The sequence below is a fragment of the Mugil cephalus genome, chromosome 1, assembly GCF_022458985.1.
Source record: "Mugil cephalus isolate CIBA_MC_2020 chromosome 1, CIBA_Mcephalus_1.1, whole genome shotgun sequence".
NCBI classification, from domain to species: Eukaryota; Metazoa; Chordata; class Actinopteri; order Mugiliformes; family Mugilidae; genus Mugil; species Mugil cephalus.
The window spans coordinates 4,490,633-4,505,983 of NC_061770.1; the positions used below are offsets into that span (position 1 = coordinate 4,490,633).

General features: G+C 41.3%; 1 protein-coding gene across 3 annotated transcripts in view; it reads left to right on the plus strand.

Moving 5' to 3' along the window:
- LOC124996669 (nucleolar protein 4-like) overlaps nt 1–15,347 on the plus strand; it is a 138,911-nt gene extending 123,564 nt beyond the window's left edge. For 2 of the 3 annotated variants that reach the window (XM_047569921.1, XM_047569929.1), the window contains 5 exons: nt 503–694; nt 1,482–1,670; nt 4,045–4,158; nt 4,505–4,736; nt 6,659–15,347. In XM_047569921.1, coding sequence (XP_047425877.1) covers nt 503–694; nt 1,482–1,670; nt 4,045–4,158; nt 4,505–4,736; nt 6,659–6,897 — 966 coding nt within the window. In that variant the 3' untranslated portion in view covers nt 6,898–15,347. The remainder of the gene's footprint in view (nt 1–502; nt 695–1,481; nt 1,671–4,044; nt 4,159–4,504; nt 4,737–6,658) is intronic. The other variant, XM_047569936.1, reaches the window with a different exon arrangement.
- Nucleotides 15,348–15,351: the final 4 nt, after the last annotated feature.

The window sequence follows — 15,351 nt, forward strand, 5'->3', positions numbered from 1 at the left end:
GAATATAAAATGAAACCGCAGACAGTGGAACACCTGTTTCCATGACAACAAACATTATTCCACCGTGATGACATCTCACTAAATGTTGTAAATTAATATTTCTGTTTCCAAAGTCCTCATTGAAGCAGAAAACTATGGACGAGTCAGTCCATACAAGTCTATCTATGCTCTAGATGCTTTTTGATAATCAAAGCTGTGATAATCATACATTTTTTCTGCTGTGAACTGATAATTGTGTCTCATGAAGTTGGCTGAGCCACTTAAATCTTAATCTATATAGACCTTTTGCTAGCAAGTTGTCAAACCTAATGAGCCGTCCAATTAGTTTTATTTTTAAAGGCAAATCTTCTGGAACAATAACCTCTGAATCCTACATATGTGAAAAATGCATAGAATGCATAATTAAAAGAAAGCTAACTGATGCTACATGCTAACTGGCAGCAGATCTGTTCGTCTTTTGACTGGTGACTCAGAGATTTAGTGCGTCCATGTATGTGTTTAGTCCCCTCAGTACAGTTCGGGTGGCAGCTACGACAGCGTGAAGATGGAGCTAAGCGCCGAGGACCTGACCATGGGCCGTCACGGCAGCCACGTTGCCCCTGACGATGACGACGACGACCATGACGACCACGACGACAACGACAAGATCAACGACACAGAGGGAGTCGATCCTGAGAGATTAAAGGCCTTCAATGTAAGTCGGAGACAGTGTGTTAGGTCAGAATGATGTCTCCCCTGGAATCAATAAATGTGTCTCCTTATATTGATAAAAGAAAAATGTTGAAGAGCTGACCGTCTGCTTCTGGAGATGGACAATTGTGATATTTCACTGGTTTCACTGATGCCACAGTGACCACAAAACTTGACATAGATTGTTCAGCCTCCTCATTGCATTGGTTCATATCAAATTTACTCTGTCAGATCTGAAAAAAAGAGTAAATAAATGAAGACAAGAAATACAAGATGTGTCATATTTATTATAATAATAATGCATTGGTTTTATATAGCACTTTCTATTAGATGCTTAGAGCGTTTACAATTGATTGCATTATTCATCCACTCACACAGTCACATCCCAGTGTTGGTAAACAGCTGCCCTGACAGTAACATGGCTGCCAATCCGCACTATGGCCTCTCCCACCACCACCAAACACCACTGACTTGCAGTCCAGTGGAGTTCACACTGGGAGCAAAGTGTCTTGCCCAAGGACACAACGGACAGACTAGGAATAGAGCGGAAATTAGAACCACCAACCTTACGGTTATTGGACAACCACTGTACCTCCTGAGCTACTGCCACCCAACTTTACATGAGAACTGGCTTTGGCTTCTTGTATTTTGCTTTCATAAAATGGGCAAAATAAAACTATTAACTTAGCTTAAACACATGTACAAACAAGCTTAGACATGAAACAATTGGCTCTACATTCTCCTATTAATTAATTAAGATAATCAAAGAGTTCCTTGTTATTCCTTCGCAGATGTTTGTACGTCTGTTTGTGGATGAGAACTTGGATCGGATGGTGCCCATCTCCAAACAGCCCAAGGAGAAGATCCAGGCCATCATTGAGTCCTGCAGCAGACAGTTCCCAGAATTCCAGGAACGCGCCCGCAAGCGCATCCGCACCTACCTCAAATCCTGCCGACGCATGAAGAAGAACGGCATGGAGGTACTAATGTGTTCTTTTTGGATGTTTGGCGGTTGGGGTGGGCATCATTGAATTTGCTGTCATTGAATATTTTTTTGCTTAAAAATTAACTGGTGTAATTCATTGATTATGAAAACATTAGTTAGGGTTATTTTCTGCCAGTTGACAAATACTTTCTGCTTTATATTAAACTTACTCATTCAAAAGGACTAATCGTCCTTCAAGGAAGTTTTACTTTCTTCTAGATATTATTGTATGAACTTTTAATTTAGCAACTATACAACACTTTTGACATGTGTACTCTTGTAAGCTGCAGCAGTGACATGATTTTGTTTTTAGGCCCATTCAACAAGACAGACTGGAGAAATTGGTTCACTTTGGTCCGAGATGAGTAACTGTCCGTGTGCAGAGTGGCACAGACCTGATACCTGCTTTCAGAAGGCTTTTAGGCTGACAGCCATATAATTACCCTTTCAGTCTGCAGGCATTTTGGCAGTGCCGCTAACTCTGTCTCTCCCATGTGTGTGTTTAGTGCTGATGTTACACGTCTGAAAAGCATTCTCTGCTACATCATAGTAAACTCAAAATCATGCACAAGCCTTTTCTCCTCTTTATAAAAAATCAAAAGGAACCTTTGGTGTTATGTACATTGGCTTGTTGTGGCTGTGTGTGTGGGTCTGTGTTTTAATAGACAGTCTCAAACAACCAGTTCTGTGTTCCAGAACTATCCGTACTTTCCATTCTAGCTAATACAATTACTCAGAAACGCTTCCAGGAAATCTCACATTCAGCACAAATCTTTACTTGTAGGCAGAGATGAACCGAATAGCATTTGGTGATCAGAGGTCAAAGGTGATGTGTTTTAATGTTCATTTTGAAAAGTTATATTTAATGCACTGCCTCTGACGTAGCAAACATTTAACTCATGTTACTGATCATCTGTTTCAGCTTCTAGATGAGGATGAAAGGTCCATTGTGTGAATCTTGGTTGTGGTTTTGTGATTCTTGCTCCATTCATGAGAATCACTGCATTTCTTTGTCTTTGTTTCTCCAGAGCCCCACACATGGGCAGCACTAGCTGACATGAAAATGTAATTTCAACTTGCTCAATTGATTAAAAAAGCCCTTTATCTTTTAGATGTCCAGGGCAAATAACTGAATATGATTATTCTTTGGGGTTTGTTTTATTTTCCATTGCTGACCTCTACTTCTACTGGTCTGTTTGTTAAAGCCATGCATACATACGTGGCTTATACTGCTACCTTCTGATATGATAAAATGATGAAGTAGTGACATTTTATATCCAGGTCAGAGGTCAACTTCACAGTGACATCGTACACTGCAACTTGATTGGTTGGCTGAAGCATAAAAAGGCAAGTTGGAAATTCCAGTTTTCAGTTTGTTCCACTGTATTTCTCATAGACAATGGATAGGCTGGCACAAGGAGTCTGATTAATCAGCTGTGATTTCGAGCCAGTAACTTCCATAATGCACAACTGGCCTGCCTTCCAACGTCTTTTCTCAGACAGTGAAGGAGTTTATGTTGTAGCAATGTTGTTTACTCATACTAAAGTGTAGACACTGCACAATAGGTAACAAAAACACTTTTTTAAACTCCTGGTTCAACACTAGCTCAGTTGAAAAACTAGACATTTTGATGGGTTTGTTCCTGGCAGTGTTTAGTTTCATTACAGCATAAGCTACCATGCCACACTGGACGGCTTTCCACTATGTATGCTAGGTTTATTATATCAGTAAAAATGTTTAAACTAGATGTGTCCAATATATATGTGTTGTTCAATTTATTTTCCTCTGTATTATTCCTGTTAATATTTATCTGTCACAGCATTCTTACAGAAGTTTGAAGTCTCAGTTACTGACCTGTGAACACTGTTAATGTGTTGTAAAGCTGCTGGATGTGTTAATCTTACATATTCTTTGCAGAGTTAGTAATTGCCATGTCTTCTTCTCAGGCTCATGGATGTGACATTAGAACACTTTATAAGTGATACCACATTCAAGTCATCAGTTACGTCTGAACTAAGTGCCATCCTGTAGTAGTTAATACGTGAGCTGCATTAGTTGGATGTGGGAATTTAACTGTAGTGCTGAGATAGATCATATTGTGTGGATTCTGACAAGCAACAGGCTGTTTGCTTTCTCTGTTTTAACATGATTCACTCACGGGAAGGTCTCTGCTGCCCCCCAGTGGCGATGTGTGATGATGCACTGCAGTACTACGTAACAGTACAAAGGCATTTTTCACTCCCACTCTTGCTGTTAGGAAAGTCAACTGGAAACTTTTGCAGCCTGCAACTGTTGGTGTGTTTGTTTATCTCTCCGTCACCAATAGCTACATATAGGTAACCTGAATGTCATTTTCTGGTGTTTTCAGACCCGTCCTACTCCGCCTCACCTTACTTCAGCCATGGCTGAGAACATCCTGGCTGCTGCCTGCGAGAGCGAATCACGCAACGCTGCCAAGAGGATGCGCCTTGAAGCCTACCACGTAAGCAAACACTATTTGTTTTTATACCTCGATGTTTCTGTCCCTTGTGGAAAGTCATCACCTGATACTTACCTCGGTAGCAAACATGCACAGAAAGAATGATTTATTCCAACCAGAAAGAAACAATTGGATCAAGTCTTAACATGGTTATTGGAAGCAAATATTGTTTTATTGTTACAGATTGAGGTGGTTACATTAGACATTTCTCTTCTGATTATTAGATAGTGTCCATGTAAACATAGCATCTGACTATAAACAAAGAGGCTACCATGTTGCATTTTTGTCCACCCAGCTTCCTGTGTTGCATGTTAAAAAAATGCCATTGATTTCTTGTTCCTTCTGCCAGGATGAGCAGATCTCTCTGGACAAGCCATCCAGTGGTGGGAGCGGTCTGAGGGAGCCGGCGTCCCTCGCTAACTCTGCCTACTCTCTGGCCGCATCAGCCTTCTCCTCCCAGGACACCCAGCTCTACATCAACGGAGCCGGCCTCAGCTATGGTTACCGTGGATACCCAGGCCTGGGCGCTGCCATGCAACACCCCGTTTCCCTGACGACAGGCGCTGCTGCTCAGAGCAACGGTGAGGATAGAGAGCGGTGAAGGACAGTGGGACGTGATCTTTTTGGAGCTGCTGAAGGACAGAGTAGTGTAAAGAAAGGATAAAGAGAATAAAAGAGTACATTTAGAGAGAGACAGGAGGAATAGGAAAAGGGAGATATGGAAGAAAGAGCATGACAGGGCAGATCTGAATGAATGAGGAGTAGGCTAAAGCAAAGTTGGTCACAGGTTGTTCAAATTTTAATTGGTGTTCTTGAAACCTACATGTATGTGGCTTTGTGTCCATCAGTTGTGTAATTACTGATTATGGAGGAGAACGATGATGCAAGCTGCTCAAATCTAAATCAAAGTTAAGTTCCAGTTGCAGTTGCAGATCATTTCCTTACACAACCTCTCACTCCTTTGTGTATTCGCACAGTAACAAATCTGTTGCTTAAAGAATCATCTCTAGATCTTGGGTTTCATTATTGCTCGTACTGTAAGAAGATATAGGACTTAAGTGGTTGATGCGTGAAGTCAGTTTAATTTGTGGGTTCTAAGAGTAAGACTTCTGCTTTGTTTCTCTCTCCACAAAGCCCTTTGTTGGACAAAATATGCACGTAGTTGTGCCTTTAACGCCACCAAACAGCAATGTAGTGCGCTTATAAATCACTGCAGGGTGAAACTGAAAGCCACTAGGGGTCAGTAAAAGAAAGATATTCTGGAGGTGTTAAGTTACTCTTTAAATGTAAAGTTTGCCCTCAGTACGTCCTCTCAGCAGGTGTTGAGGCTTCTTGCTTCATACATGACTCAGGGGATCATCTGGACGTTGATTTGTACTTGAGTTAGACTTGATCGTTATCTACCACAGTATTTAGAAAAAAATAATAAATGAAGTGATGAAGGGATTACCAGGTCTCAGACATCCACTTCCAGTTATTCTTTGACGAGTGCTCTTTGTGGAAGGTGGTTAGGGCGCTCCTATTTCACCTGGCAATGACAAATACTATTTTCTGATTGACTGATTGGCCACTGCTATTTTCCTATTGGTCACTGATAAAAGCAGAGCAGTCTGCCTTCGCCTCATCTATTCATATTCATATTCTAATTTATTTTAAAGTCTATTTTTCGGCATGAGAAATTGGAATGCGTGTGAGACTTGAGAGCCCTGTCTAAACAGAGGCTAATTGAGGAGATGTGTTGTAGTGAACAGCATGCACCACTAGAGGTCAGTCTCTGCAGGTGAAACAGCTGAGAAAGGTGGGACAGGAGTAGTCAAACAAACAGTGGACGGGTAACTGCTTCAGCTTGTGTCATTTGGTTCTCCATTCAGAATCAATGGATGCTGTTCTCAGCCTTTATATAAACTTTGTATTAACAGAAAACACAGATGAAATGTCAGAAAAAAAATAGATTAAATGAAATGTCTCATTTCACCTGTTGATGTCACAACGAAAACACTAGACATATGTGATCTGTCTGTGTGATATGAAGCCATAGTGGGAAGGTTTGTCTTGTCCCACTACTGTTTACCACCATGTAGATCTATTCACTGGAGAGAGTGCTGAGCAGAACACTAGCACAAGAACACACAAACACACAGTTATAGCTCTTGCTGTATCAGTGTGTCTATTTCTGCTCTGTAACCTTTATTATATACAGTTTTAGAACAAAAAACTTAAACCACCTTTTGTTTATGTTATCTGAGTGCAAGACAGTGAACAGATGGCACAGTTTATTGTTCGTTGTTGAGATCAATATGTATTAGATCATTTTTGAAATGACTGATCTGTCTTTCAATTTCTCTCCCTACGACTCCCCCTCTCCACCCTTGCTCTCATCTTTATATTCTTTCCCCATTGTCCATTTTTTCACATCGATCTCCGTCTCATTCCTCCATCCTCCGTCTCTCTTCATCAACCTTTTCTGTTTCTCACCATCCACTGGTCCTCCCTTTGTTTTTAGGCCCCACAGACCTCAGCATGAAGTCTTTCTCCTCCGCCAACATCAGTAACTCCTCCTCTTCGACCACCAACAATAGCCTGAGTGGGCGGGGCGGCGGCGGCGGTGGCGGGGCATCTACTCAGCTCAGCCAACCAGAAATCACGGCCGTGCGTCAGCTGATTGCTGGCTACCGGGAGTCGGCCGCCTTTCTGCTTCGCTCGGCAGACGAGCTGGAAAACCTCATCCTGCAGCAGAACTGATTTGGGGGAAAAGTGGGAGAACACACACACATTTAGACACACACACACACACACTCACACACGCTTCCCATTATGTTAGTTTTGTGTCTGTCTGTGTTCTCCGTCTGTTCTCCGTCTGCTTACCAAACACCAGACATCCTCTTGTGTTTGCTCTTCCCTCCTTAAGATCGGGGTTTGTCAGATTCTCCTCATTTACCTTCTCTTCAGAAACTGTGGCCGCTCATTCCTTTTGATGAGAAAATGTGAAGCTGGGAGAAAAAGTGGGAAACTGAGACCGGGAGGGTGACTAATCCCACCGCACCATCCTCAAAACAATCCTCCACAACCTCAATCCACCAATTCTGCCTGAAGAGGAATAAAAAATAAAAAATAAAATTATTAAAACACAGCAGAGCACTTGGACTCTGAAGGAATTGTCTTCTTCTACTCTCTGGAAGCACCTCACAATCAGCACTACATTCTAAGTGAAAGAGTGTAGAGGAGAGGAAGAGAGGAGGAGGAGAAAGGAGGAGTGGAGTAGCCTGGGAGAGGAGTGTAGATGGCTGCAATTTGTTTCTGTTGCTTCAGAAAAAAAAAGAGACTTTGCCCACTTATGAAAGGATAAGTGAAGTTTTTGAGTTTTTCCTGTGAAGCTCTGGGAATGTTGATTGACGGGTGCCCGAGCCAACGTCTCATGATCATAACAAATTAAAAAAAAAAAAAAGATAAATAACGACTCCCTGAATTACTACTACTGAAGATGTTCACTAAATGATGCTTTTGATTTGATTGGAGCTGTTTTCTTTTGAGAGGTTGATGAGCGATTTTTGTGTTTTTTGTTTTGTCTTGTTTTGACTCTTCCCAAGTGGCTGAAAGAAAGATGGAAAAGCATTTTGACTTCTTTTGAAAGATAGCACTAAATATGGAAAAGACTTTGAGTCCAAATGGGCTAAATATGAAAACTGGAAAAGAAAATAGAAAAAAACTAAGAATTTCTTTTGTTTAAAAAAAACAACAAAAAAAACAGGAGGAGAAGTTTGTTTGTTTTTTGTGCTCGCTTGTATATAAGCTCTCTGTGTCCTATAGCACTTTCCCCTCACCTAAAACTTCACCCTCGATCCTCCTGAACCTCACCCCTTGTACCCAGGGAGCAACTTGCTACTTATGCATCCAAGTCGCCATTTTCGCCACCAGGAAATACCTCAAAACAGACCTGCCAATTCCATTTTCAGTTCCTCTCGCACACAGGCACACACTCTACTGGAAATATTCCCAGAAGCCAGTTTACTCCTACTTTACCACCTGATGTCTTCAAGGTTTATATATTCCAGAGGGAATCGGACTGTACCATCGAAACGATGAAGCATTTCAAGGACTGATGTTTTCAACCTTTTCAAAGTCAGAACTTTTCTTTCGTCTGTGCGGGTTTGTTCGTGTGCTGCTGTATATAACCAGTTCATCTTGAAAACTTGAGAAGAATCAGAGCTGAACTTGACAGGAGTGTATTTCTCTGGGAGATGACTTTCTCCTTAAAGAGAAGGGAAGGTGTGTGTGCAGAGGGGAGGGAGGGGAGACTACTTCTTAATTGTCTGGGGGGAGTTGAATCTCGACTAATGTGGCAGTTTTACCTCCTGCTTCTACTTTTTACAAATGTAGACGTGACGCCAACAAAACCTCAGCATTGTTCTATTTAACACCCCTGCCCTCCCTCTATTCCCCTCTCTCTCTCTCTCTCTCTCTCTCTCTCTCCCTCCCTCCTTTTCTTCTTCTCTCAATTGGACCTACTCTGCACCTCTTCTTCATGGACCTAAACATCCTCCTCTTCCTCCTCTCCTCCGTGGTCCAGCTCCAGGTTTCAGGGGACGAGGAGGATTGCTCTGTCTGTCTGTGTTTGTCTGTTAAACTCTGAGATGGCCATTACTATTGTTATTATTGTTGTTATTATTATTACTACGATTATAAAGATGAACTTTCATGTTTCTGCTGCTATTCAAAAACCGGACCTTCTGCCATAGACCTGAAACCTCAACATAGCCGGGCGCGAGCTCGCCACAGTGCCCCGTGAAAACCTGAACGACCAACCAACCTCCTGTACCCTGGACCGCGAGGTTAGCTCGACCACAACAAAGCAAAAACACAAAGACTGTCTGTTCGCGAGGAGAATTTGGTGAAAACACTCCTGTCTCTCATTCTGGTTGGTTGGTTTCTTTGTTTTTGCTTCATAGGGCTCGATTCATGTTGTGTTTTGTGACTTTCTAACTGTGAATCTCTTTTCTTTTTACTTGGTTTCTTTCCAATCCTTTCCATACTTTTATCCTCTGGAGAGAGCAAGGAGGGATTTTAAACGTCGCCACAGCACTCGATATCAACCAACAAGTACACACTTTAACCTCTGAAGGTGGCAAACTAGTCCAGTGTAGAATACCGATTAACTGTTTGTTTTATGGGGTATTTTGTGGAGAAGGTGGCTCCAAACTGTTGCATATTACTGTAAAAGTGAATCATTCTTCTTCTTTTGTTTTCAACCCGTTGATAATACGCCATGTAAAGATGGTTTTTGTTGTCTGAGCTTAAAAAAAAAAAGATATTTATTGGATACCTGGTTGCTCCTGAAGCCTCTGATGTGCATGTTCAAAATCAAGCCAGACGGTTGTTAAAGGAAAGGTGCGACAGTGTGGTAAATATGTTTATTTGCTTTATTACCGTGTTGGGTTAAAAACTGACCTCATTCTCATGTCTGTTAAACTTGAAGCCAGAAGCTTTAGCATAAAGACTCAGATGCAGCAAGCAGGCTCTGTACAGAGATCCACCTGACGGCTCCTCTGAAGTGACCTCGTTAATATGTCTCATCTTGTTTGAATAAGCCATACCAAAAGAAAACAGCATGTAACATGTTAACTGGTCCACTTTAGAGGCCACCTTTAAAAAGAGAAAAACTTGTCACTCCCGTTTCAGACTTTATGCTAAGCGAAGCTAACGCTCTCCTCTTTTCGGATTCATACATAGCATACATACATACATACAAACTCCTCCCTCAAGGATTTGCAACACTGGTGACAAACGATATGTTTCATTAGAACTGCTTAGTTTTTCAAGCCAAATTTTCTGGATTTGTTCGTTGCTGTTTGAATTTGGCATTAAAGGGCATTTTGAAGCCCTTGTTTCACCGAGCGTCTCAGCTCGTCAAGCTCCTGGTTCACTCGACAGCTGTAGTCCAGGTACAGAAGATGTTGGGAAGTTAACAAAAAGACAAATGTGACTTATTTCCTCCTGAGGCATTGCTGTGTGTACTGTGCTTCTACTGTGGTTCCTACTCAGTCCAACTGTCGTGTCACTGTAATTTTTGCTCCCTTTTTGCACACTGAGCGAAGCAACAGTCATCTGTGATTTGAAGGGAGTGGGTGATCTCTGTGTGTGTATATGCATGTTTCCCAAGAGGGACCCCCTCCCTTCACCCCCCCGCCCAACTTGCACTGCTGTAAGTGAGGCGATGGTGGACAAAGTGGTGTGGTGGGGCCTTTTTGCAATGCAGTTGATAATCATAGCATTCACTGGGGTGTAACTGGTTTGTGTTTGTGCGACAGACCACCCACTAAAATCCATTAATTTATTCAGGAGGTGTGGAGGCCACTCATACCTCTTACCTACAAAAACACCAACTTTTCCTCCATGTGCAATGTCAGATGCACCACAATGAGTTCAAATGGAATTCAAATGGCGAACTTGTAAATTAATTCAATAATTTGAGGTAGAATTGTAAATGTTTTTTTTTTTTTGTTCCATAAAGTTCTGTTTAAAGTGACAAACGTGAGAACAATATGCAAAAAATGACCCAACGAGAAGAGAAGGACTGGACGATGATGTCCCAGGAGTCACACAAGTCGCGACTTTTGCCCAGTTTATTTAACTAGAGGGCTTGTGATGTTCTGACACTTTATGAAATTTGAGATTTGACACATTGATACTTAACAATCAGAGGAAATTGAGAATTTTCTGACAAATGTACAATCAAGTGGTCATTTAATTTGATATTAGAGGAGACATTTTATTTGGTTTGAGTGTTGTGATCTCATGAGAATAACCGCCCTCTTAAACCCCAGCATGAGACGCTGTCAGTGACATCAATCGTCCTTCTCTTCCACTGTTTGATCCTCACTGTGCTCTCAGATACTGCCAATGGTTTGGTGGCCTGGTCCTATCACAGGCGTCAGAGTCACACAAAACACATTTCAGATACGTGGGTTGTTCCTGATATGCTCATTTAGTCTTTCTGCTTGGCTGATCCACTCTCTGTTGTGGCTGAGGGACACCAAGAACAGGTCTGCATTTCGCCCTTAACATGGAGGCTCATTACGTATCACAGCTGCATAGAAACAGGCTGGAAAACCTGCTTTTAGTTGTCTGTTAATTTGAAGATTCAAGTCCCAGGATTGAGGATTGAAAAATATTTTTAATTTTAAGCCTCCAGAAACTGTCCGCGTTGGAGATGCTGTTTCAGGCTGCGTCATCCAGACTTGCTCATAAAGTGTGTGATGGTCCCTCAGATCACATGAGGATCAACAATCATTTTCATTTCAGGAAGAATTTAATCAGACCAGACTGACTGTTAATTGTACCTCCCTCACAAATGAATGACTGACAAACTTTGCCACTGTTGCTGCCAACCTGCTGAAAACCTTTACTTTGTTTCTAAAAAAGTGAACGAAATCCCACCAAACCTAAAAAAAAAAAAAAAAAGAAGTCACGCCACAGTTGGAGCTGGAGTTTTATTTTACTTATGCAACAACAGTCAAGAGATTTTACTGTCTCTGGACTTTGGCCTATATTAAGTTTGAAACCTGAAATTAGTCCAAAATCTTTTGAATTTTGCATGTACTCGTCCACATTGGTTTGAGCATTTTAAGATGTTCTTGTTGCAGTTCGTCCCCCTCCTCCTCCCTCCTCTTCTTCTGAGTTTGATTCCTGGTACTCTCAGCTAAAACATCCTCAGCTTCTCTGAAATGGCATCTGGGATTTCTCTTCAAGGAATAAGTCATATTACCAAACACAAGGGAACCGTTCAGATTGTCCCAAAAAGTGTCATATTTGGCTGAAATGCCGAGTCAGTGACTTGCCGCTCAGTCGAATCATGTGCACTGGGCAGCCGTCGGTCTCAATCTCACTGACGGCTTATCTCACTGGTTCCGTTGTGCCTTCTGTCGAGGTTTTCTATGGGTGTTTCTGGACCCAGGTCAGTTTACTTCAAAGCCGCACGGCTGCAGAACAGCACCACGAAAAACACCAACAACTGTATAAAAGAAAAAAAAAGACAAAAAAAGCAAATGACAATCTTTAGAGAGGTGTAATTTGCTCACTGTTTGATTTCCATCCCTCCTGTCTGTTGTATACAGTGGGGCAGAGCAGGAGAATAATCTGAGTGTTTTAGCTATAATCAGAGCGTTCGTACTCCTAAACTCCTCCTCCTCCTCCTCCTCCTCCTCCGGTTGTTACCGTCTCCACTGGCCGAGCAAACGGCCGACACATTTCTATCTGATTTCTATATTTTTTAGTATTACATGATTATTATTATCAATGTTCCGATTCTTCTTAATACTATTATTTTATAGATATATTTTGTAGTGCGAGTAAAGTGGTGTTTTTGAAAAGATATTTTGTACAATACTCCAACAGCTTCACTCTGTATGCCTATACTGCACATTCCAAACATGGATGTCAACAAACACTGGACCTGGCCGGCATCATGAACTCACTCAGCAGGGTCTCAATCCTGTCAGCTTTTAAAAGCCAACACGCTGAAGTTCCATTCGGCTTCGTTGAAGGTGGAGGAATCTTCAGCTACACTTTGACATTTCCTTTAGTCACTGGTATGATTTACAAGACACGTTTTTCTCTTCCCGATGCCTCTGTTTAAAGGTTATGTGTCCAGTCCACGGGCACCAGCGTGGTTGTAAGATTATGATCCAGCTCTGATCTACTGCACAAAGGATGTAAATCTCTGGGGCTGGACAAAGAGCTTTGAGAAAGGTCACATCGTCTTTACTGACCTCTCACACTTTAGACGTGGTTGCTACAGAGAGCTGAGAGTCTGGTATGTTGAGAGCAGTGGAGAACAGAGAGGATGTAACCTTTCCTTGAGGCACAGAAAGAGACACCTGCAGTGATATGTGGCTTCTGTAAACCTGCAGCGTATCGACCATGGAGTTTTTTGTCTCCAGTGGAGAACAGTGTAAATCCAAGCGAGCTTTAGTTGTCTGTAGCAAAATGACAGGAATGACATGTATATCTCTATTAATTCTAGGAGCCAGTTGTTGTTAAAAGAGAATAACATCAGTCACCAACTACTGTGAGTCAGAGTGCAGCCAAGACTTTCATTTATTAATGTATTTATTTACATTTCCTTTAACATAAGTTTGGCCTCCTATTTCATTTTATTTTATTTTACTTTATGACGGGTCAAGTTAGCTTAGCTTTGCGTTAATACTGAAAATTAAGTCCTCCAGCATCCTTGTGTTGTGGTGTTGATTAACAAGTTGAATCATTCTGTTAAAAAGAAAAAAGAAAAGTATATGTAAAAACAACAAATTTTGTTTTTTTATAGGTTTATTGTGTGAGTATATTTCCTGGCTGTACTAGCCAAGGGCCAGGAAACAAAGCTCTTCAAATGGCAAACTATTACTCTGAAACCATTTATCTGCCCTAACACGATGGAGGATGTTGGACGACACTAGAGGTTAATACTAATTAGTGATGAAGTCTTAAATCACATGTTGTTAGTCACACCGTGAGTGAGCAGTGATGCCTGTCAGGTCCCACCAAATGAGAACGCTTCTTGAACCGGTCTGGTCAGAATTACAGCTCAACGCACACACATTAAAATAAATAAATAAATTTAAAAAAAATAAAATAAAAAAAAGGAAGGAAGAAAGAAAAAAAATGAAGGAGGAAAAGAAATTTACAGTTTTTTTATTTTTCTATCAGGTCACAGTGTACAGCTACTACGGTCAAAGAATGGCTTCCTGAGCCATTTTATTTTACAGTTTTTATTTCCTGTGGTGCTTTAGATTCCTTCATTTTCTAATCTTTTCTTTTTCTCTCTGTCTGTCTTCACCTGACTTTGTACTGGACTCTTGATTGTCTTGATTTCCTCTGCCGGGCCTTTGTACCTAAAGTAATACCAATGTGAAACCTGTATTTTCCTCATGATTTGACTCAGTGGAAGTGTGATGTTTACATGTACAGATTTTTGCTATTCTTTCTGGTTTGTTTTTGTTTTTCCGTTTTGTTTCCACTCATGTTTCAATCATTCCTTTCTCTCCCTCTCTCTTTTCTCCCCCCCACTCCCCTCCTGTCTTGAGTTCATCTGATTCCTTCCTCACACTCTGAAGGGAAATGGGACTGCTTCTGAACACAATTATCGCCATTTCACACATTAGCCTATCTCTTGAAGGGGCGCGCTGACGTTCTGAATTTCAGTCACTTTTCTTCACCTGGTCAGATTCTTTTGCTGTTTATTTGCTCGTTTAGGAGAGCCTTGTTAGCATTTAGTTAGCATTCGTGCTACATGTGCGCCACTAACGCTAACAGTGAGCGCTACTTTGTGATTATCAGTTCGGCGTGGAGACGACGTTCCAGTTTTGTGCTCGGTGAAGAAACGTCTGCTGAAATTGAGCACAGCGACGTGACCCTGTAAAAACCGATTGTTTAGGAGGGAGGGGGAGTCGAGTTGTGTGTGTGTTTGGCTCTGGGGGAGTTGACCTTTGACTTCTCGGCTAACTCCACAACACACAAAATCACAGTGGGGCCACAACGACCCTCCGCCGGTGAGCCCAGGATCCGGTGGGGAGGATTCCTCAGCGAATGATAAGCCATTATAGACCCCGTGTCGGGTCTCTTAGTCTATTAGTATATTTAGCAAACCTTAAACTGCAGATGACAAAACTCAACCTCAGGAAGTAAAGGACATCACTTTTGTAAAAACTCGTCTAACTGAAGGCCCATTTCCCTCTCTCTTTGATACCATATAAATTCTATCAGAAATTCTTTTTATATTTATTGTGTTTATGATTATATATAACAGTGGATACCTTTTTTTTCAGTACCTGTGGCTAAATATTTTGATTCTTTAGAAAAGTGTTGATAATATATGTGAAGCAACTTAAATGATTGAGGAAGAAAAAAAGAAATCTAGGGGTAATGATCTTTTTTTCTGTTCGTTGACTGTGTGGGAGCGGTACGGGCACGTTTGTTTAGCCTAACGATGAGAACATATCACTCTGGTCCATGACAAAGAAACCAATGATTGAAAAACTGAGCTTTCTTTTGTGTGATGTCACTGCTACGGCTGAAATGTTTCTGGACTAAAAAAAAAAAAAAAAAAAAAAAAAAATGTGACTATTTAGTTTTTTTGTTTTGTTTCCTCCCGAGCTGTACGTCACAAAGCTAAATATACTAATAAAACGGTGTGCTATCTATCAC